General features: G+C 39.5%; 1 protein-coding gene across 3 annotated transcripts in view; it reads left to right on the forward strand.

Moving 5' to 3' along the window:
* The first annotated feature begins 102 nt into the window (after positions 1-102).
* Positions 103-24,841, forward strand: part of Ccdc122 (coiled-coil domain containing 122) — a 49,727-nt gene continuing 24,988 nt past the window's right edge. Inside the window, exons 1-5 of one of the 3 annotated variants that reach the window (XM_036199097.1) lie at positions 103-212; positions 9,399-9,492; positions 10,291-10,406; positions 18,534-18,578; positions 24,062-24,460. In XM_036199097.1, coding sequence (XP_036054990.1) covers positions 9,447-9,492; positions 10,291-10,406; positions 18,534-18,578; positions 24,062-24,460 — 606 coding nt within the window. In that variant the 5' untranslated portion in view covers positions 103-212; positions 9,399-9,446. The remainder of the gene's footprint in view (positions 213-9,398; positions 9,493-10,290; positions 10,407-18,533; positions 18,579-24,061; positions 24,461-24,841) is intronic. The other 2 variants (XM_036199100.1, XM_036199099.1) reach the window with 2 other exon arrangements.

Here is a 24,841-nt window from a genome sequence, read left to right on the forward strand (position 1 = left end):
GAATATAGCTAACCTTCCACATAGCAGGGACCTTAAGAGAAGGCCTATTTTCTGTAGACTGGGCTGTGGAGGAAGGAGAGGGTCCTTTGTCTGCCTTGGTGTTCCTGTGGGTGCTGACCATGTTTTTCCTGAACGAGGAGACTCTAGGGTATCTGGGAGTTTAGAAGAGTTCTTGTAAGTGTGCACCGACCTCGACCTGACTAGAGACCAAGGTAACTAACCCACACAGGACCCACTCCAGTATATGTGACTACTTTGGGTTGGGGGTGGTGGTGTCACATCTGTATTTTCACTGGACACTTTTAGGAAGCCTGAGTGGTAGATGATACACATCTGGTCAAACATACATACATGCCTTGGCATGAACTTGTTTTATGTCAAGAAGCAAAATGATATTTCCAAAGCAGGTTTAGAACACGTCCCCTTGTTTTCCATGCATAATGGTGAGAGTTCAGATTCCTTTATCCCACAGTAACAAACAAAACTTTCAAAGTAGGGAAGTTGTTCATTGTATTTGCATACCATTTCCTTCACCATCTGGTCTGTCTGGGCTCCATTTCTTAATACTCTCACTCCTTTCTCACACTGCGCCCGAACTTCTCAATCCCGGTTGCCCATCAGAACAAGTAGAACTTAAAGAATAACAAGGATGGAGGTACCCCACACACCCGTGGCACAGTGAATCAGAGTCTCTAGTAGTCAGGCCTGGGCATGTTTTGCTCTGCTTTTCTGTTTTCATCTTACAGATGATTCAGATGCATAATTCATTTTGAAAAAGAACTGCCTTATTCTCAAGCCATCCAAGTAAAGGCTGTTTTTTCCTAGGCCACATGACGACATTCTTTGCACTTGCTGTTTGTTGTACTCTGAACACTCTTGTGAGCCTAACTGCTGCCAGTTGCTCAATACTCTTCAAGCTTAAACATAACCTTTCTGGACGCCTGGTTGTCTCACTATGCAGAATAGCTTCCTTAGGATTTTCGTATATGGAAGTCCTCTTCTAGGCACAGTCTGATAAAACATTGAAAAGGCTTGTTAGACGCTGAATTGTCCATTTTATAAGAATGAAAGTTATGGTATGTAGGTTATGTCTATGTAAAACTTTTCAAAAGAAAACAAAGCTAAGCCAGAGAATTGTGGGAAAGTGTAGTATAGTATTGTAAACTTATTTTAATCTACCTGCAGGCTTAATGGTCAATCAATTGAGAAAGTTCAGAGTCTTTTTGCACATGATCAACTTATTTTTCTGCATTACATCTCTTGCATAAAGCACACAGCTACCCCTAAACATAAAAGATTCCCCATTTCTGTTTCTTTAAGAGGAGAATAATTTAAAGGCACTCTTGAAGTAATCTGAATGCAAACGCATTCTTATTTTTTTGTTTTTTGTTTTTTTTGGTTTTTTGAGACAGGGTTTCTCTGTGTAGTTTTGTGCCTTTCCTGGAACTACTCACTTGGTAGCCCAGGCTGGCCTCGAACTCACAGAGATCCTCCTGGGTCTGCCTCCCGAGTGCTGGAATTAAAGGTGTGCGCCACCACCGCCGGCTACAAACTCATTCTTTTATAGTTATCTCATACCCTTTACTGTGTCTTTTGAAATTATTAAACACAGACTTCAGAGAAACAAACACTTTATTTCTATACCATATAATTGCTTTGCATAACATTTACTTAAGTAATAAAAGCATATTATCAAGTATAGCTGGCATGAACAGGTTTGAGAACAGATAATTTAGGGGATGGTGCTGTAGTTCAGTTGGTAGGCCGGCTCACCTGAGTAATTTCCTAACCATGATCATTAGGCACGTTATGGGAATTCACCACTTAGGACTTACAGAGGGAGTAGAAAAGGTGAGTTGATTAGAAGCCAGGTGTAAACAGGCTAAGAGCATCCACTCCACCTCTCTATTTTTAATTATTTCACTATGTCATAGAAACAGCATTTGGGGGCCTTGACTGTTAAGAAAAACCCTTGGGAAGTCCCTGTATATATCCTTATACTCTACTGTAAATCTTATGAGATGAGTAGAAATTTTAAGAGCTGTGTCCAATTTTTAAAAATTTGTATTTATTTTGTGAGTGTGTGTGTGTGTATGTGTTTGTGTGTGTGTATATGTGTTTATTTATGTGTGTGAGTGTGTGTATGTGTATATGTGTGTGTGAGTGTGTGTATATGTGTTTGTGTGTGTGCATGTGTGTTTGTGTGTATGTGTATATGTGTGTGTGAGTGTGTGTATATGTGTTTTGTGTGTGTGTATGTGTGTTTGTATGTGTATATGTGTGTGTGAGTGTGTGTGTATGTGTGTGTGAGTGTGTGTGTATATGTGTTTGTGTGTATGTGTGTGTGTGAGTGTGTGTATGTATTTGTGTGAGTGTATATGTGTTTATGTGAGTGTGTGTATGTGTATTTGTGTGTGAGTGTGTGTGTGTATATGTGTTTGTGTGTGTGTGTGTGTGTGTGTGTGTGTGTGTGTGCGCGCTCATGCATGTGGCAATCAGATGACAACTTGCTTGAGTCCATTCTCTTCTACTGTGTGAATCTCAGGGATTGAATGCTGGCTATGAGGGCTGGCTGAAAACATCTTTACCCGCTGAACCATCTCACTGGCCAAGCCATTTGAAGTGAAATTTACGGATCTTTACAGAACAGGCCATGTAACCAATGCAGATTTCCTTTCTAATAGCTCTTGTTAAGTTTGCTGGGGCTGCCAAAATAAATTGCCACAAACTGGATGACTTAACAAAACTGTGTTCTCTATCAGTTATGGAGAGCAAATAGTACACTGAAGTGTTGCCAGAACCTTGCATCATTTGAAGGTTTTTATCCTTCCATTTTTTTAAATTGAAAACATATTTTCATATGATATATTCTGAGCATAGTTTTTTGCTCTTCTAAGTCCTCCCAGACTCTCCTTGCCCATCCAACTCCACCTCCCTTCTTTCTCTTTTACAAAAACAAACGAACAAACAAAAACTCAAGAAACACACACACAACCCACAAATTTGAAAACCAAAGCATATAATCAAAAGACCACTGAGAAAAAAAAATTGTCCAGACAAAGCCATATGAGATCAAAGTCTACAAAAATAGCATTGAGCTTGTTTAGTGTTGATGTCTACTGGTCGGCATGGGACCTATCCTGAATTGTGGCTTACATGCCCTGTGAGACTCCATTGAAGAAAACTGTTTCCTAATAAACAGGTACCAACTGGAGACAGTTCTTGCTTAGACATGGGATCCCCTGTGAACTTCCGCCTCTCAGCACTGGGCCCCCAGCTGCCTTGAAACTGTGTAGGCCCTGTGCATGCTGTCACAGTGAGTTTACATGTGCATAAGTCCTGTTGTGTCGGAAAGACATTGTTTCTTTGGTGCCATCCATTCCCTCTGGCTCTTACAATGCCTGCCTCCTCTTCCACTTAGGTCCCTGAGCCCTGAGGGGAGGGTTGATGAAGACATCCCACTTAGGACTGAGTGCTCCGATATTTCTCACTCTCTGCACATTGTCCTGTTGTGGGTCGCTGTGTTAGTTCCCATTTACTGCAAGAAGCAGCTTCTCTGATGATAGCTAAGCAAGGTACCCATCTGTAGGCATAGTAGAACATTATCAGAAGTCATTTTATTGCCGTGTTCCTTTAGCTGAGCAGTAGTGTTTGGTTTTCCCCTAGATCCATGGCCACCCTAGCTGTTTCATGTATGAATCCCAGCTCACAGAGTTGGCCTTAAACCCAATTAGAGATTGGTTACTCCCACATTTGTGCCACTATTACACATGGTCTGGAACTGGGTTGATGATTACCCTTCTCCTCTGGTAGCATGCAGCACACCTTCTAGTACCATGAGCTAGTACTAGTTAGAGGCGAAGCCTCTATGTCGGCACCAGCTTGACCTCTCTATATTCTCTGTTACAACACTGGTTTGTAAGTGATGTCTTTAGGGGGCCAACCAATGGCCTAGGCAATAGCCTGAGATGTTTGGGGGTTTCTTTGGAGTCCTTTTGGCTAGTGACTCAACTAATTGATGGCACTAGAGGTTTCACTTGGTGACATAAGATATCTATTTGGGGCACTGTCTCCCCCATTATTTGAAGACACTATATTTCTTTTCTGTCTATCTATCTATCTATTTATCTATCTATCTATCTATCTATCTATGTAAACTTTTTGTTGTTCTGTTTTGTTTCATTTGAGACATAGTCTCCTTGTAGCACAGGCTGGCCTCAAACTCATTACTTTTTTGGGGGTCATGGGGATTGTTTGATGTTATTATTATTTTAAATAATATATGTTCTCTTTATGTGCATTGGGTTTTTTTGTTTTTGTTTTTGTTTATTGTTTATTGTGGTTTTTTTTTTTTTTGTCTGCATGAATGTCTTGTGAGGGTATCAGATTCCCTGGAACTGGAGCTCCAGACTGCAAGCTGCCATGCAGGTGCTGGGAATTGAACTCAGGTCCTCTAGAAGAGTAGCCAGTGCTCTTAACCACTGAGCCATGTCTCCAGCCCCTCATATACACACTTTAGGAAGCTCCTTCGGTGACATGTTTCCATGTTGACCCTCAGATTGACCCTTTGATATTAATTGTCCCTCCCCATTCCCTTCATTTCCCATCTCTTTCATACCTCTCCCCATTTAATCCTCCTCCAGCCACCAACCCTGCCACACCTTTCCTTGATAGTAAATTCTCTTTTCCTTCCCTTGGGAGATCCTTCCCTTCTCCCTAGTCCCCAGTCAGTAGCTAACCTCCATGGCATACTAGTTGTAGAACACAAGTTGAATGATTGAAAGCTAGCACCCACATACAAGAGAAAACATACAAATAGTATTTCTTTTATTTGTTGGCGGGGGAGGGGGTGCTGAGTTACTACCTTAGTCAAGATCATTTTTGTTTTTGTTTTTTTGATTTTTTTTTTTAGCTCCATCCATTTACCTGCAAAATTCCTAATTTTTTTGTTTTATGGTCTTTCTAATAACTTATTAATATCCTATTGTATAAATGTACCACATTTTCATTATCTACTCATTATTTGATGGATGTTTTGTACCTGGTTTTTTTTTTTTTTTCAGATTTAACATTTTCTTGCACTGAGTATTTATTTCTTCTACTTTGTTTTCAAGACTTGAAATTCTCTCTTCCATGTAGTGGTAAGGCTTAACTCTGAGGCTTTTGACGGCTCAATTTTTCATTTCCAGTTTTATTTCAGTTTCAATTTTTAGTGACTATTTTTTTTGTTAAATTCTTCCATTTTTACATTTTTCCATTATTTCATTCAACTGTTTCTTTGTGTTTTCATGGCCTTCATTCCTCTTTAAGGTCCTTGAATATGCTCACAGTTGCTATTTTGACGTCCTTGTTATGTGCTTCAGCTCTATTCCATTTCTTAGGGCCGACTGTAATAGGGTTCTTAGTTTCTAATAGAGGCAAGTGTTACCGTGGCTGGTCATGTGTCTTTACTCTGGAGTCTAGGCATCTGGAGTTAAGCTGATTAAGATGTTTCTAGGTTTTGACATCTGTTCTTGGCATTGTTGGGTGGGTGTCCTGTTCTTTGGTTGATGTTGCCTTTTCTGGATCCTAGGCAAGCGATAGATGTGGGGTCTCTGGCAGACAGTGCTTCCACAAGTTGATGGGTAACAGAAAGGAATGGCCGAGAGTAGCTATGGCAGAGAGTTTGGGGATCTGGCCCACATGAAGAGGTGGGATTCCCAGGGATGGGGATAGGGTGGGAGGAGGGACTCACGCACGTAGGCTACAGTAGGAAAAAGAGTAAGTCTAGAGAGAGGGGTAAAAGGGCTAGGGGGACCCTGGGCTGGTGTTAAGTGGTGGGGTCCCCATGAATGCTGTTGAGATGTGAGGGGTGGGGTCTCCAGTGAATGATGTGGAGATGGGAGGAGGGGTGGGGTCCCAGTGAACGCTGTCCAGATGGGAGGAGGGGTGGGGTCCCAGTGAACGCTGTCCAGATGGGAGGAGGGGTGGGGTCCCAGTGAATGATGTTGAGATGGGAGGAGGGGTGGGGTCCCAGTGAATGATGTTGAGATGGGAGGAGGGGTGGGGTCTCTGTGAATGATGTTGAGATGGGAGGAGGGGTGGGGTCTCTGTGAATGATGTTGAGATGGGAGGAGGGGTGGGGTCTCTGTGAATGATGTTGAGATGGGAGGAGGGGTGGGGTCCCAGTGAATGATGTGGAGATGGGAGGAGAGGCCCCTCCAGGCAGGACTGGGAATAAGTCCTACAGAGAACAGTGAAGACCCAGAGGATAGTAAAAATCACTTTCCTGAGTCAGAACCTGGCTAGCCACGGTGGAGGGGGGGTCCAAGGTGGAGGGTATTTATGGGTATTTGCTGCTGACACAAAGGAAAGTAGGTAAGTTAGAAGGGAAGGCTGGGGGCAGGGGAGAGCTGAGCTGGAGCCCAGGAAGAAGTGGAGTCCCCAGGGAGTGAAGGCAGTGTGGGAGGAGGGGCAAGTGCAAGCCAGCTGCTCCAAGAGTGAGGGGGGTGAGAGTGGAGAGATTCTAAGGAGGACAGGAAGGGGAGTGGCAATCTGTCCTTCTGTCTCCTCAGTCTAGGCCCGTGGTTAGCCAGCTTCCAAGCCTCACTATGGTAGTTTTCAATGATTTGACTTACGCATTTCTTTTGGATGGAGTCCAATAGTATACTTTTTTAAAGTGGATAGCGACTGTGTATCAGTTCTAATGAATTATCAGTAGATGGCAGTCATTGTTTTCTTTTCTTTCTTTCCTTTTTCCTTTCCTTTTTTGGTTCCACCATAGAGATCCAGAAAACAAAATAAAGCCAAAAACACCACACCCCCACCCCACAACACACAAAAAACAAACAAAAAACCCACAATCTTCTGCAATTTTTTTCAAGAATAGTTGGTGTAATTAAATGTTATGTAAGAGTTCTTCAGCTGATGTTATTCATGATTCAGAAATAAATATCAGGAAATACCAGTTAGTTTCTTATCATATGAATCTAATGTTCTTCATTCTTTATGTTATATCATCAAATATTTGACAGAGGACATTACTAGAGTTAGTGAATTAAGGAAGAGGCAGGATTTCTGGCTTTCAGTTAAAGCAAAAAGGTAAAGCTAAAGATCAGTAAAGAAGTTGGAGAGTCTGCTGAAGGTGGAACTTGAGTTTCAGGGAACACAAAGGATGAGTTGGGGCATGCAGCTGTCTCAAATTAAGGAGTGTGCCAAGCTCAATGGGGATGCATCTTCACAGTAAGGAATGATTTGAAAGTCTGAAGGCTCCTCCTAAAGCCTGAGTGAGGAGGGATGTGGGGTCTAATGGGACCAGTGACCAGCTTTAGGCAGATTGTGAAGTGGCACTGGTTCAGAGGGGACAGGGTAGACTTACTAGGAAGAGGAGGCCATCTAGCAGGAACTTAGAGCATGAAGTTGAGTTCCCTATTGAATCATGCAAATCAGGTGCTGGAGCCACCTGAAATAGTTCCTCCGACAGGAAAGTGGGTGTAGTAGTGTGAGTGAAAAGAAGAAGCTCAGTGGTAAGATGTCACGCACAAGGTCCTGGGGTCAATTCCCCCGGCACTAGGAAAAAAAATGGTTAACAATCTAATTTGATTCTGACATGATATATAAAGACATGATTCTTCTCTTTAAAAAGTAGTACTCCAGCATTAAGTGATACTAAAATACATGAATTCAACTCACATCACAATAGCTGACTGTATAAGTTCCTTGATCTGTGTGTGCCTCTGTGAGCTTTTGGTATATATTTACCTCAGAGTCAAATGAGTTCACATGTAAAATACTTAGAACACTACCAAGAGCAGAATAAACATTATACATAATGCTTAAACAAATCTGAAGTACTTAGCATCCAGCACGAGTAGGCGTGGAAGACGCACTTAGCACTGTACTCAGTTGGAAGCATTGAGCTAGGTGTAGAGTATGCGTTTTCAAGGCAGGTAGGGAAAATAAGACAACACAAATAAGCTAGAGGATGTGAGATTTGGCTCCACCAATGCTAATCTGAGGCAGTTCTGTGTGTGATGAGGGAAGGGCATAGAGCAGAGGCGTGAACAGGGAATGAATTCAGAACCTGCAAGACATCAAGAGTGAAGAAGGTCCAAGTGAATTTTGAAGGGAGTGATGTGAAGACATAAGAAAGGATCCTACCTTCTCACGTGCATCTGACAGTTCGCTGGCTAAGCTTTCAGGGTTTCTTCCCCTTGTTGTAAGATATTTCTGCATAGGTTTCAATCTCCTCGCTTCGGAAGCAATTCAGTTGTGATTTTCCTTCTTATTTTTATGTAACACATCTCAGTCATTTAAGTTTTAGTTTGGAAGGCATGTGTAAGTAATGTGTGAGTGTGTGTGTGTGTGTGTGTGTGTGTGTGTGAGAGAGAGAGAGAGAGAGAGAGAGTGAGTGTGTGTGTGTGTGTGTGTGTGTGTGTGTGTGTGCGTGTGTGTTGTGTTGTGTTTAATCCTTAGAAAAGATGCTCAGTGATTGCTGAAACTTCTCCGGGGAGGTTTCCTTGCATGTGTTTAACCTTCAGGATAATGTTTCATTTTTTTGTCTTGGAAAGTTTGGAATCATTTTTCTGATTATATATTTACTGGTTATACTTACAGCATCTATAAAATCTTGGGTTTTTGTTAACAATTAGAAATTTCCTCTGCACAGATGTTAAATAGAAGATAGTAGCTTCTAATCTCAGTAGTATTTGTGGACATCGAGTCCACTTTTTCATCCTGGGAATGTGTATCATTTCCTCTGGACAGACCAATTCTGATGCTGTTTGTCCTGACCCCGCAGTGGCCTGTTCTGTCACCTTTCCCTCCTGTTAGTGCAGTTCCCTGGTCCTTTCTTGATGGCTAGAGTCTGCATGCCTCCATCCTATCAGCTGCTCCTAAGAAAAGGGTAAACAAATGTCTTCAGCCTGCTTAGGACTACCCTGGTTAAAGTAACACTGGACGGAAATGATGAAATGTTCTTGGAATCATTTCTTACATGTGCTGCTCAAAATCTTCTTCAACACAGTACAGGAAATTCCTGCTACTATACTAATCCATAATAATTACTCAGTCTATGTCAGGTATTATGTGTGTGTGTGTGTGTGTGTGTGTGTGTATACATATAGAAGTGTGTTATAATACCTTTAATTATGACCTTGGCCCTCTGAGGCTTCACAGCTAAAGATACAGAAGATAAAAGAAGAAACTTTCTCAAGCTCCTACCAGCTGAAAAGCAGAAAAACCAAAATTTAAATATAGTTTTTCTTTCTTTCTACATATCACTTAATTATTGTGTTTAATTATTGATACTCATAGTGAAGAGTCTTTAATCATCCTTGTCATGTGTTTAACAACTGTTAGGATCATGTATATGTGTCAGGAAAAGGGAAAAGTGAAACATTATCTCTATTGTTTTGTAGGAGTAAAGAAGGTGAGCTAATCCAGGGAACGGGACTGGGAAACAAAGAATGTCAGAAGACAGAGAACAGAGGAAGGAAGGCATGCCTAAGGAAGGTAAGGGAGCAATCCTAATAAATAGCTGGAAGATCAGCAGCACTGACGAAAATGAGCAAAAGGATCGTGGTGCTAAACAGGGGAGGAAGTTAGAGGAGGTAGAAGCAGGTATATCTCATGAGGAGTAGACATGGACCGGGTTTATATGCTTTGTGTAATGTGAAAAAACAGGACCACACAACTAAGGAATGCTGAGACTGTGGAAGGGTTCTCCATCGTGGAGCACACCAGTCGGTTATCCAATACCAAGTGGTCAGCCCTGAAAACACATATACAGCTTACAGTATACAGACCAAGCAGATTGTGCTTATGCATTTATTAATATATGTGTGTGTGTGTATTTATATATGTTAATACATATGTGTATTAACAACAATTAACTTTTAAAAGACCATAAATTTGAAAAAAGAGTGAGGAAGGGTACATGGTGGTGCTTCAAGAAGTTTATGAGTAATAATTTCAAAACATAAATAAAATTAAAATTCAACTCTAAGTGGTTTTCACTTACTACGATAGCACTGTAATAATAACGTGCAAGAGTTCTGGATTAGGAAACTGAGACAATCATATTTACTCTGTTCTGTAAGAACTGGTACAGCACTGAGGGAAGCATCCTTCCAGTGACGTCACTATTGCCTTGTTCTTGATTTTGCTTAGGGCCAGAAAGGGAGACTATCAATCCTAAATTTAGTTATTTATAAGAAAAAAACATTGTTTTTAATGAACTTATAGAAAGAAATATGGCTTCCTTAAAATATCTGCATTTAATTTTTGTTAAATACCTTATTCTTTGTCTAGCTATGAGCAAAGAAGACACATCTTCATTAACAGACGTTGTAGAGCAAGTTGCAAAACAACAACAATCACAAACATCCGAAATAGAAAAACATAAGAGAGTTCTGTTCCATTTGCAGGTAACTATTTGATATATTCTTTGAAATGTCTCTAGCTTCTTCCGAAGTTTTAGTGAAACGGAGCTTATGAAGACTAACCAGGGCCTGGGATGACAGTTCAGTCAGTAAAGGGCTTGCCACACAAGCAAGAGAATCCGAGTTTGATGGTCCATGGAACAAAGCCAAGCATGGTGGTCTGTCCTTGGGGTGTGGAGAAAGGCTGATCCCTGGGGCTCACTGGCCAGCCAGCCAGCCTGCCTGGCAAGCTCCAAGCCTGTGAGAGACCCTGCCTCATAAAACCGAGTAGATGGTGCTTGAGGACCACCACCAGAGGTGGTCTTCTAGTTTTCACATTTATATACATACACACATTCATGTGCACACACACACACACACACACCCAACAGTAGCACCACCACCACAACCACAAAAAAGAATGGTATTTGGGAGGTTCATTTTAAATTCATATTTCTTCCCTCAAGTTTTTGTTCTCCACAGTGGTCTATATGCATGTTCTGGGTTTATAGACTATCTCACACTCCCATACAGTGACATTGTAGCTACAGTGTCATTATAGCTATAATGTAAGTCCATAAAACCCAACTCATCACATAGAATCATTTACAATTCATCCTATGGCATTTTTCCATAAAACAATAAATTGAAGTAAATTAGTAAAACCATGTAAGCCAGTAAAGCTGTGTTGTCTGAGTGACTAGCTGTTAGTGAACACCTTAAGTAGACTTCCTCTAAGTTCTCTCCTCCTCATAATGTTCTCTCATGATTCTGCAAGGAACATGGGGCCATTTTCTCTTGTACGAAACATAATGGAGCATAATTACACTCTGTGAGTATGACGAGAGAAGGAGACCGTGCTTGTGAAGTGGTTATTACCTAGGCCATAGAAATGAAAAGACGGGCTTCCAAGCTCAGCCGTCCTGCTTGCATGGCTAGGTTTGCATATTTAGCTCTACAACTGAATTTGCCAGTGCCTCTTCCGCCTCCTTTGTAAAATGGAGAGAATAATGGAATATGACTGTAAGGGTTTTGTGAATATCAGAGACAACTTGTAATTGTAAGTATCATTTGGGGGGCCACAGTGGACAGTAGGACTTGATTTTGACATTTACTTAGGTATTAATGTATTCACAGTTACATAATGGTAATAATTGTGTTGATGTAATATAGATGGTTTATATATACTAACATTATGTTAGTCACTCCTGAAATATTTTTGCAAAATAGAATATAATACAAAGCAATGTCTTAGATTTCTATAAAGAATTTTTATGACTTCTTTTTATAAAACTTCAGACATTATTTTATTTATGCTGAGAGCCTATTTTTGAAACAAATTACAAGACATTATATTTACTCTTACACTGTTCATCACCTATGGGGACAGGAGACAAAAAGTCAAATGATCCCACACCACAGTCAGTGTTAGGAGCATGAACTTTGGGGCTGGAGAGAGGGCTCAGAGGTTAAGAGCACCGACTGCTCTTCCAGAGGTCCTGAGTTCAATTCCCAGCAACCACATGGTGGCTCACAACCATCTGTAATGAGATCTGGCGCCCTCTTCTGGCCTGCAGTCAAACATCCTGTATACATAATAAACAATCAAACAAACAAATAAATAAATAAAATCTTAAAAAAAAAATAAGCATGTACTTCGTACAGATTTAACACAGGAAAGACTTTTCACTAAAGAAGTGATCTTTCAAAGTCAAGATTTCAAGGACAGCTGGAGTACTGAATACTTGGGACAAGTTTCAGAGTGAGAGGTGAGGAGGCTAATATTCCAGAGAGCTCACAGAGGCCTGCCATAGCATTGGCATGTCCACAGCACTGGAAGTACCTCAGCAATGGCACAGCACAGAGAAGCCTTGAGAAATGATGGAAGTGTTATACAGAGGTAAGAGACTTGTGTTTTATTCTGAAGTTGATGAGGTCCAAATGGATTTTAAAGCAAAGATTCAATAAAAAAAAGTATGTCAAAGAAAAAATTCTAGGTCCATAAAAAGTACTTGTGACAACATCTACTTAGGACAAAAACTCTCAGCAAATTAGGAATAGACAAGAATTTTCTCAATCTAAAGGAAAAGAACATCTGTGTAAGTGCAACCATATGCCTGAGGCTGAAGTAATGTCTTCCTCTAGTGATCAGGAACAAAGCAAGGTGCTTGCTTTTATTTTTATTCAAAAGATACCAGTAATTCAAAGCAGTGCATCATGTAAGAAGGAGAAAAAGACTGTATCTGGACAGGAAGAAGTAAACTTAAAAAGTTATTCATGGCATGGTTACCTTTAGAAAAATCCCAAAGAATCCTGAAAAAGCTACTAATATTAATAAGGGAGTTTTTTAAAGTAATAAAATATCAATATTGATATTTTTAAAACCATATTATATGTCTATTTATGGGCAAGAGATGATCAGAAAATTTTAAAACAACATTATTTATTATGGTACCAAAACAGTGCAGTTCAGTAGAGATGAATTTGGCAAATGGTTAAACAAGCCAAGTATGAGTGAAAAAAGTTAAAGTCCTAAAAGATGGGAAGCTATCCCATTTTCATGAATCCTGAAAATGTTAGTTCTCCCCATTTTATACCTAGAGTAAAAGCTATCTCAAGCAAAAATAGTACCTCAATTTTGTTTTGACCAGCTGATTCTAAAACTGGATAGAGAGACAGAGAACCTACCAATGGCCAAAGCAACTTTGAACAACAATGTTGGAATTCTTGTACTGCCTGAACTACTTTCCAGCACAGCAGCCAGTTTTCTACTTGTACAAGTACCAACTAGATCAAATAGTTTAGTCTATTCTGACATTACCTGGTGTTAGCATCAGCCCTCACATACACATATCATGATAACAGACAGACAGACAGATAGTAGATAGACAGATACATACATACATACATAGACTAATTAATGAAATTTAAAATTCAAAATCCATAGATTTCAAAATTTAAAGATTTGGAATTTATTGACCTTGATTGGATCTTAATAAGATGGAACAGAAGGAGAACAGGAGAAGTCATGGTAGCAATATATTTCTAATTTAAGGGTGGAAATAAATCAAAGAAAACACGCTAAAGCTAGTAACAAAATATAATGGTCTGTTACATTACTTTAAGAAAAGAGATAACCTAATTGGTAGAAATGTTACGTCTCCCTATACCAAGTTTGCACGCTGTTATCATTAATAACTTGATTGTAGCCAAAAGAATATCTGTTCCCTTTTCTTATATATGTGTCCATCATGTCATAAACATTTATTGAGCTTCTGCTTTGTGACAGGCACTGTCTGAAGAGGAAGGTGTTGATGAATAAGACAGAGAAGGTTCTTGTAGTCATAGTTCCTTCTTTCTAATAGAGAAGAAAACTGTAAGCTATTTAAAGGAGAGTTGCAGACTGAGATGTTGCAAAGGAGGCAGGATAGGGTAATATGTGGAGAGTGATGGGGAGCGTGGGAGTAGTTACTTCTTATTTCAGTTTAACTAAGGCCCCCGAGGAATGTAACAACTGAATGTGAATCGTTAGGAGCAAAGGATTTTCAACAATTTTGTTTACTATTGTTGTGGGACATTTGTACACTATGTGAAGATAAATTGCTGTGCTTGAGTTAATAAAGAGCTGAATGGTCAATCGCTAGCAGGAGGTATAGGTGGGATTTCTGGTGAAAGAAAGGAAGAGGTGGAGGAATTGAGGGGCAGGAGACACAAGGAAACATGGAGAAAGCAGGATCAGTGCTACATGACAGAACACAGATTAATACAAATGGGTTAATTTAAGTTATAAGAGCTAGTTGAGACAAACCTAAGCTAAAAGCCAAGCTTTCATAATTAAGAAAAAGTCTCAGTGTTGTCATTTGGAAGCTGGCTGGTAGGACATCAAAAACTTGTTACACATTATTATTACATGTTTGTGTGGCATGTGAATTCGGGCACCTGCGTGTTATATATAGCGCCGGGATGGATGTCAGAAGATAACTTTGTGGAGTTGCCTGTCATCTTCCAAATGAACTCATGTTGTCAGGCTGGCAAGGCTAGCACTTCAGCTGCTGACCTGTCTTTTTGGCCTGTGGTCAGGAATTTTGTGGTAGATGGATCAACAATTACAAATGTCCTTAGTTAAGAAGGAACTGGGCATAATGGATAAACAGGAAGGATGCTAGGAAACAAGAGTGTGTGCGTGGCTTTATAAGGCACTTGCAGGAATTTGTGTCATTAATGTGACAGGACACCACAAGAGGCTCGAGCAGGGAAGCATGCCGTGTGCTTTATGTTTTAAAAAATTTTTCTGCTTACACATGGGACCTTGCTAGTGAATAAGATGAGTCAGAAGCCAGGCTGTACCACGTATGATAAAGATATGTCGAAAATAAATTTGAGGTATTTATCTATTTATTATCTGTTTATTTATTTACTTATTGGTGCTGGGGATGGACCCCAGGGCCTCATGTATGCTATACAAATGTTCCACCACTGAACTACATCCTATCCACATATTCAAGATTTTATTTTGATATCCCAATCATCGAGGTTTGTTGAAAGTGGCAAGTAGAATGTAGAGGCAAATGAAAAGAATCAAGAATGACTTCTCAGCTTTTGACTATCCAGGTGAAAACCAGAACAGTTTCCAGACATCAATGGACCTGTGGGAGGAGTGTGTTTGGTGTGTTTCAGATTTTTGCTGAATATGTATGCATAGTTGAGATGGCTCTGCAGGGAAAACACCAGAGGAATCTTACATAGAAGGGTGTGAAGTGAGAGTTCACTTCTTATCATGCCTTTCTTCCAACCCTTCAAATTGATTTAAAGAGAATGACAGTAGTAGACGGAAAGAAAGAAGGACAACAAGTCTCCTGCAGTTATTTAAGTGGGATTTGATGTGGAGCTGGAGGAACAACTAAATACAGGGACAGAAAGAGGCTGTAGATTAGACAATGGTTGGTTCTCAAGGTGGTCCTGTGGATTATGTTTGTGACTGTGCTGTGCTGATGTGTACTTCTGGTCTCTTTAATCTGTATCCTCACACTGTGACATATCACTGTTAGTTTACAGAGCCTCTAGTTGCCTTTCTCTTTCAGAACTCAGGAAATAGCTACCCACAGTTGATTAGGATGTGCTGTGACCTCACAGTTCTTACGAAGAATTCTGTAATTCCCTCTCAGTTGATGCTATGATGTCCGGGCCCCTTGATTTCTAGATCAGGAACAACCTTGCAGTACCACTTTACATTTGTCAGTGTTTTCCTACACAGCATGCAGGCCAGGCCAGGCCAAACTAGGTCACATGGTATAGAGCTTTCTCATTCCCCACGCTCTACCTTTCCACTTCAAACAAACAAACAAACAAACAAAAACCATATAATAAAGAGAAATTCCCTTTGTTCTCAGGCTCTGAATGTGTGTCTTCAGAGCACCCTCATGGCTGTATGATGCTCTAACTCTCCTAATGCTCTCTAAGTTCCCATGGGTGGCTATGAGTCTGTGACTCTCCCAGTAAGGCTCATTCTGAAGAACAAAGTCATGTTAGCTTTCTTTCAATGAACCTCTTTTCTTTTGTAATTTATAAGAGTTATGTGTTCCCATTGTGCTGGACTCATTTCCACCCCTTGAGGCTGAGTTTGGTCATGTGACTAGCTAGAGTATTAGCCCAAGTGAGTCAAGCAAAAAGCTTTAGGAAAGCTCTTACATACTCACATGTCCACTTTTTGTGTGTGTGTTTGCTATCATGAGAAGGACATACCTCTGGAGCTTAATACATATAGGACAAAGCCAAGACACCCCGGCCAGCCCAGTTCAAGCCAGCCCAAATCATCTTCCAGCCAGCCAGCACTCTTAAGACAGCGCGTCCAGTCATTCCCTTCACCCCACTGCCTTCTGCATCTACCCCTTCCCTCTCCAAGTGGCTTCCTTTCCTCCTGTTAGTCCACATTTCTGCCTTCTTTTTACATGTGTTCCACTTTCTTCTCTATTTCCCACCTCTCTTCAGTTATCTTCTTCCTCTCTCATGATCCTCTTTCTACTTTTATTACACACACACACACACACACACACACACACACACACACACACACACATACACACACTCCATATGAGAGAAAATTGTCTTGTCTTTCTGAGACTAGTTTATTTCACTCAATATAATGGTTTCCAGTTGTATACATTTTCCTGAAAATGTTATGATTCCATTTTCCTTTGTTGCTGCATAATATTCTGTTGTGCATATGTACTGTATTTGCTTTCTCCAATTGTCTGATGGACATCTCGGCTGGTTCCACTTCCTGACTATTGAGATTAGTGCAGCCATAAACATGAAAGTACAATTTTGATTACTTCAGTTATGAACTCAAGAGTGGTATAGCTGGGTCATAGCATAGCTCTGTTTGTAAAAATATCTCAGAAATACATACTGATTTCTATAGCGGCTGTCCAAGTTGACATTCACTTTAGCAGAGAATAAAGCTTCATCTTTCCCTATATCCTCCCAAGCATTTGTCTTGTTTTATTGGTTATAACCATTATGACCAGGATAAGATGGAACTCAAAGAAATACTAATTTGCAGTTGGTTGATGACAATGAGGATGAACACTTTTTCAAGTATCTCTTGGCCATGTATATTTCTTGTTTTGAGAACTGTCTATTCATATCATAAGCCCATTTATTGATTTGGATTTTTGATATTTAGTGTTTATAATTCTTTATATATCCTAAGCATTAATCCCCTGTCTAATGTGGAGTTGGAAAAGATTTTCCCCCATTTTATTTGTTGATGACTCTTTCCCTTGCAGTGCAGAAGCATCTTAATTTCATGTGCTCTCATGTCAATTCTTGGAATTATTTCCTGTGTTATTAGAAACCTAGTCAGGAAAGTCCTTGTCTATGCCTGTGTCCTTCTGTGGGGTGATGAGTGTGTCTGTGTCAAGGAGGGGTATATGGGATGTGTGCACTCATATGTGGGAGTGCATGCATGTGTGTGCATGTGCATATTAAGACCAGAAGTCCATATCCAATGTCTTCCCATAGTAATTTTCTCCTTATCTTTGGAGACAGGGTCTTTCAACAAATGTAGAGGTCACCAAGTTGGCTAAGCTGGTTGGTTGGCCAGTTCCAGAGATTTGCTTGTCTTTGCCCCAGAGATTTGCTTGTCTTTGCCCCAATCCTATCCCAGAGCTCAGTTTGCACTGTAGAATTCTTTTTCACTCTGCTGTGTAGGCTTATTCCTGGGTATTTTTAAAGCTATTATGAATACAGTTTTTGTCTTTGATATCTTTCTTGATTTATTTGTTATAGAGAAAAAGCTACTAGTCTTTGTGTAGTGATTTTTTTTTTTTGCCTTGCTATTTTGCTGGAAGTATTTATCATCTCTAAGAGGTTTCTGGTAGAATATTTAGGGTCTTTTAGGTACATTGGATTACGTTATCTACAAATAAGAATAATCTGACTTCTGCCTTTCTAGTTTGTCTCATTTTATCCCTTTCTCTTGTCTCATTATGTATACTGCTCTCACAGAGGACCAAAGTGCAGGTCCCAGCACCCATGTCAGGTAGCTCAACTGCTTGCACCTCCCACTCCAGGGCATCCATAACTTCTTCTGGCCTCTGTGGATAATGTACACATATGCAAAAATTCACACAAAGGTATATATATATACACACACAATTAAAAATAAACTATTTTAAAATTGAAAATAATTTTAAAGAATGGAAAGAGTAGGTATCCTTGATCAAAATTTTAGAACAAATACTTTCAGTTTTTCCATAGTTAATATAATGTTGATTACCTGTTTATCAAATATAGCCTTTACTATGTTGATGTATGTACCTGCTACTACTAATTTCTTCAGGATTTTTTTTTGTGAATTTTGTCAATATTTGTTAAACTTTAACAACTGACTTTTGTACATTCACTGGTGTGATCTTGTGGTTTCTTTCAATTCTACTCATGTACTGAGGTACTCTTCCCAGTGTACATGTATTGTACCAATCTTACATCCTTGGGATGGAACCAACTTGATCAACCACATGATCTTAATGTATTCTTCAATCCAGTTTGATAGAACTTTATTCAGAGTTTTTGTACCTATATTCATCAGGGATCTTGGTCTACAGTTTTCTTTCTTCCTTCTGTCCTCAGTTCCAACCTGCTGTTGACATCATGATGATGCTGGCTTTATTGAAGGTATTTAGTAATGTTCTTTCCGTTTTTGTTTTATGGAAGAACTTGAGAAGCCTTAAGTAATAGTTCTTAAAGGCTTGTAGAACTTGACACTGAATGCATTTAGACCTGAAGTTTTCATTGTTGGAAAATCTTGAATTGCTGCTTTAATCTCAGTGGTGATTATGGATCTGTTTAAGTTGTTTATACTTTATTTAATTTTGTTAAGTCATCTATATCTAGGAATTTAACCATTTCTTCTAAATTTTCTAGTTTCTTGGAATATGAGTTTCAAAGTACCCCGTAATAATAACCTGTATTTTATTTCCATATGTAGTAATTTATCTTTTTCATCTCTAATTTTGTTAATCTGTGCCATCTCTCATTTTTCCCCATTTATTTATTTGTTTGAGTGTGTGTCTCTATACTGGTATGCCTCTGTGGAGGTCAGAGGACAACAATTCTCTCATTCACTCTCTAAGGATCAAACTTGAATTGTCAGGCCTGGAAGCAAGCACCTTTACTTACTGGGCCATCTTGCTAGCTCATAGCATTTTCTTTTGGTTAGTTTGGCTAAGAATTTGTCAATATTGTTTATTTTTTCAAAGAGCCAATTTTGTACGTTTCTTTTAAACCACTTACAAAATGACTAGTTTATGTCATAATCTTTATTCTTTCCTGCCATCTGCTGCTTTTAAGTTAGATTGTTCTTGGTTTTCAAGGACATTAAGGTACATCATTAGGTTATTTATTCCGGCTATTTTAAATTGTTTCATGTAAACATTAATTATGAACATTCTTCTTAGAACTGACTTAGCTGTATCCCGAAGGCTCTAGTAAGCTGTGTGTTCATTTTCACTTTTGCATTAGTTACTTTCTTTTCCTGTAATACAACATCAGGTCCAGAGGCAACTTAGGGAAGGAAGAGTTTATTTTGGATTACAGTTCTAAAAGGACAGCCCACAATGGCTATGAGCAATGGCAGCAGGTAAGTAGAACAGGAAGCTGAGAAATCTCATCTTCAACTATAACTAGAAGCAGAGAGTGAACTGCAAGTGGGGAGATACTTTCCAAGCCTGCCCTCTAGGAAGGTTGTACCACCTCCCCTAGAACCTCTGAAAGGGGTACCAAGTGTGCAAATGCCCTAGCCTGGGGGGACTGTTATAATTCAAACCATCACAATTCAATTCAAGGAACTTTTCATTTCTTCTCTGGTTTCTCCAGTGACTCTCTCATCATTCCAACATGTACTGTTTAATTTCCATATATTTCTGTACTCTTTATATATTTTTCTGTTGATTTTTAGTTTTCTTTCACTATAATCTGATAAGATACAAGAACTTATTTTGATTCCTTTGTATTTGGTAAGACTTAATTTGTGTCCTGGAATGTGAGCTATTCCAGAGAAGGGTCAATGGCCTGCTAAGAAGAATGTGTGTTCATTTTCTCTAAGGTGGACTATTCTCTATATACCTGTTAAGTCTGTTAGATTTTTGATGTAATTTAACTTTAACTGTGCTACTTTTTAGTTTGGATAACCTATATATAGAGAGATTGAAATCACTCACTCCTGCTGTAGCAGGACCTAGCTGATATTTTATGCCCATTATAGCAGCCTCAATGTTTCATGTATGCATACCTACAGTTATTTGATCTTCCTTATGTATTTTCCCTTTTATTAATATGTTGTGGTCTTCTTTATTTCTTCTAGATAATTTTGGCTCAAAACCTACTTTATTGGATACTAGAAAATATATGCCAACTTGTATTCAGTTTCTGTTTGTTGGGTAGATTATCTCCCGTCTTTTGACTCTCAGTCTGTTGGTGTCCTTACCAGTAAAGTATTTTTCTGGAGACAACAGACGTTGGATCTAGTTTTTTAAATCAGTCAGATAGCCTTTTACTGGTGAATTGGAGTTATTTACACTTAAGATTATTATAGACAGATGTTTACTAATTACCATCTTTTTGTTGGTTATTTCTCTGGTTGGTTGGATAATTGTTCTGTACTATCCCTCATATTAGTATCATAGTATTACTAGTTTATTGAATTGTGTTTGATGGATTCCTTTGTTATCCATCCCTCTTGGGAAATTTATTCTTCCCTGTGTTCTCATTATTAAGACTGTATTCCTTTTCTTTATATAGTATCCCTTCAAATATCTTCTGGAGTAATGGACTAGTGGTCATGATTTCCCTTGGTTTGTGCTTGTTTTGAAATACATTTATCTCTCAATTTGGAAAAGGCTTTGCTAGATATAATATTTTTACCAACTCCCATTTGCATTTATTAAATTTTAGATCTACTTAAATTTTCATTAAGACATGCCTCATATATTTATTGATCTAGCAGACAGAATAAAAATTGCACAGCACAGGATCAAGCATTCCTAGGTTCAAAGTTGGGATTCCAGAGTTTGTCTCCTTTCCTATTTAACATCTCTGAACTTCACTTTTATCATTTGTACAATAGTGATAATAATAACTGTTGAGGGTGTTGGCAACTCATCCGTGCTTTGCCTTCCTTCCGTCTCCTTTACCTTCCCCCCTATTGTATGTTGACCCCCTTTTTTTTTCTGTGTAAACCCACGAGTGTCATAGCAGAACCACCTGGCAGTTCTAGTTTACATTTTGAGGAGCACTCAAACTGATTCTGATAGCGGCTGACCTTAACTACATTTCTACCACCAACATGTAGGTGTTCCCAGACCTCCATCTTCTAGCTGTACTTATGGTTGTCTGCTTTCTTAGCTGCAGCACTCAGGAATGTGGACCCTGCCCCTCACCTGGGCAGCTCAGTAGAACTGACTCTGTTGGGGGTGTGGGAGAGCCAGCCCCATTATTGAACTCTCTAGTGGCGGGGAGGGGGTTTGTTGGGATGCCCTACCCCCTGCCCATACACACCTGAGGCAGAAGAACTCTGAGGTTATAACAGCAGGAGAGCTGTCCCTACACCTCTTCAGCTGCAGCGCTCAGGAGAGTGGCCACTACACTTCACCAGGACAACCCTGGTGGTGAACACAGGGGTGAGCTGGCAAGCTGACCAACCCTGCAACTACCCAGGCCCAGAACCAAGGTTATGTGTTGGCCCACCCCAACATCCACCCTATCTGTGATCTGCTGGAGCATGGGGGTGGGGCTGGGGCTGGGGTTGGTCCTGTGGACCCAGGGCTGCAAGATCTCCATGACACAGGGCATCAACAGGATGTTCAGGGAGAGTCCCAGTGAGGGCTCATGTCCATGGTGTAGCAGAGACCAGGGGCCTTGAACCAGACTAATGATTCTTTGTGATGAACGCCTGCATATAAAAATGTATGGGTAAAGGGGTTTACTAGATGACTCAATGTGTCACACTGCAGCTTCCATGATGAGATTCTCCCTTTCTCCTTTTTGTTCCCCCTTTCTTCTCTTAAATTACATTTTGTTTAATTCAGGGCAGGGGGTAGGGTGGGTGGGGTCAGGAGGCATGATGTGAAAGACATGAAGAATAAATAAAAAGAAAGTTAAAGAAAAGAAAGCAGACAACAAATGCCCTCCTTTACTTTTTACACAGGTAGCCAGCAGCAGAAGTGTGCTTAGTTTCATGTGGGTGGGTCAATTTAGTTTTCCTTTTTCAGAAAACCAAGAGAGGTAACTCATGTTTACTCAAATAAACATATCCCATGTTTAAGGGGACTTAAAAGTGTGCTTCCCCTAAAAGCCACTTAACAGAGAAGTACAGCAACTCCCACACATAGGAGCTAACTGACTAAAATCAGCTCCCTGCTCTCAACCATATGCATCACCTAGCAACACCAGCTTCTCCCAGGCATGTCCATGATAAATAACACTATATTGTATGTCACTGAGGTTTTGTGCTACGGCAATTGATAACTGATACAAATAAAAATAGATTAGGAAAGGAGGAAGGAAAGTCTGATTTGAGGACATGATGAATTTGAAGTGACCCATGGTAGTTTGGTATAGAACTGAGTAGCCACACATAGTCTGTGAACCATCAGCAGAAAATAGAAAAGTTGGGACTATTTATATAATTACTCAGTCTATACATATAGAATGACAAGAAGAAATATGAGATCTACATGAACAACCTGGATGTGAGTGGGGGTAATGAAGGGCAAGGTTCAAGGGAAAGAGAGCTTAGGGGAGCGGGAGATCCCAGCTGGATCAAGAACAGAGAGGGAGAACAATGAATAAGAGACCATGATAAATGAAGACCACATGAGAATAGGAAGAAGTAAAGTTCTAGAGAGGTCCCCAGAAATCCACAAAGATACCTCCACTGTAGACTACTGGCTGAGTTGAGAGAAAGCCCGAACTGACCTAGTCTGGTGATCAGATGGCCAAACACCCTAACTGTCATGCTAGAAATCTCATCCAATGACTGAGGGAAGCAGATGCAAAGATCCATGGCCAGGCCCCAGGCGAGAAAGAGGAGGGAATGTATGAGCAAGAATTGTTGAGACCAAGATTGGAAAAAGCACAGGGACAAATAGCTAAACTAATGGAAACACATGAACTATGAACCAATAGCTGAGGAATCCCCAACTGGATCAGGCCCTCTGGATAAGTGAGACAGTTGATTAGCTTGAACTGTTTGGGAGGTCCCCAGGCAGTGGGACCCGGACCTGTCCTTAGTGCATGAGCTGGCTGTTTGGAACCTGGGACTTACGCAGGGACACTTTGCTCAGCCTGGGAGGAGGGGACTGGAACTGCCTGGATTGAATCTACCAGGTTGAGCTGAATCTCCAGAGGAGTCTTTGCCCTGGAGGAGATGGGAATGGAGCGTGGGGGCAGGAGGAGGGAGGACAGGGGAACCCATGGCTGATGTGTAAAATTAAATTAAATTATAAAATTAAAAAAAATATCATGACTGAACATTGAGGAAGTCCTATATTTGAAGGAGTTGTTGAAACTGAGAAGTAGTGAGAAATGACTGATTGAGGAGATCCAAAGAAAATTAGTGATATGAAAAACAGGTTTTAACAAGGAAGTGTGAGTAAACACTGACTGATGCCCCAGAAAAGCAAAATAGATACCTTTATATTCATTTTGCAAGTGAAGAAAGTAAGTTTTGGATAGAGTAATTAAGTTTACATGTGGTCATAGAGATTGGTAAAAAGCAGTAAAAGTACTGGAACCTAGTCTGTAGGTTACTCAGCTCTGGGCTATATAAATTTTACCATACTGTATTATTTGAAAGAATACTTCTGGTACCTATAAACACATTTTAAAAATGACCAATTATCTCTTTTATGCATAAGATAGTAAATTATATAACTTTAATACTTGAGAATTAGATGAGCAAGTAAGAAATACACAACTCTGGGACCCTTCTGTGATTCTGAAATAAATACATATTATGCTATTACATGCCTTCTATTATAAATCATTTTCCTATATCTTATAAATGCATTTTTTTGTGCATTATGAATTAAAATAATGACTTTTCTCTCTGCTGAATACAATGAATTAATCATTAACGATATTTATAAAATATATTACAGATTGAACTTCATGATCTTGAAAAACAAATAGCAGCTATTGCTGCAGAAGCTAAAGAAACAGAGAAGCAAATGCACCAGCAAGATGCTGCCATGGAGAATTCCAAACTTCATTGTGGACTCTTGGAAGCTCAAATTGAGTCCTTATATTCAGAAAGTGTAAAGCTGAAATTTGATACAGAAACAGCCCAAGAACTATTTGAGGAACAAATGATAAAATATAATGCATATTATGCAAAAATAAAAGCCTATAAAGATAGTTTAGAAGAGACAGAAAGCAAATGCTCATTTATGACTGAACTCTATGAGAAACGAGAGCTCATCCAAAACCTAAAGACAATGAAAGAAGATCTTAGGGAAGATCTCCAAAATCCACAAGGAAAATATGCAACACAAATACAGGTTTGAAGTGCTACTTATCAAACTCTTTTCTGTTGTTTGTAAGTATACATAGTAAATAATAATTCAATTAATCTGATACCTATAGTTCTACATTCAGAAACTGTTTCACAATTTTTAAAACTTAAGTAAGTACATATAGCAATCAGATATATAAGTTAAATAACAATTTCCCAATGTGCAGATGCTTAAAGGAGATATAGATTATCTGTGGCTATATGTGTGTGGGTGTATAGTCATAAATATGTGAATATATGGTCAAAATCACAGTGAACAATTAATTAATCCATTTACTGCAGTAATTGTAATTCATGAAAAATGTTCAACTTCTGGCTTCTATTCTGATAAATCACAGAATAAATTCATGTGATTCATAATTGCACA

Source organism: Onychomys torridus, chromosome 9 (genome assembly GCF_903995425.1).
Source record: "Onychomys torridus chromosome 9, mOncTor1.1, whole genome shotgun sequence".
Classification (NCBI taxonomy): Eukaryota; Metazoa; Chordata; class Mammalia; order Rodentia; family Cricetidae; genus Onychomys; species Onychomys torridus.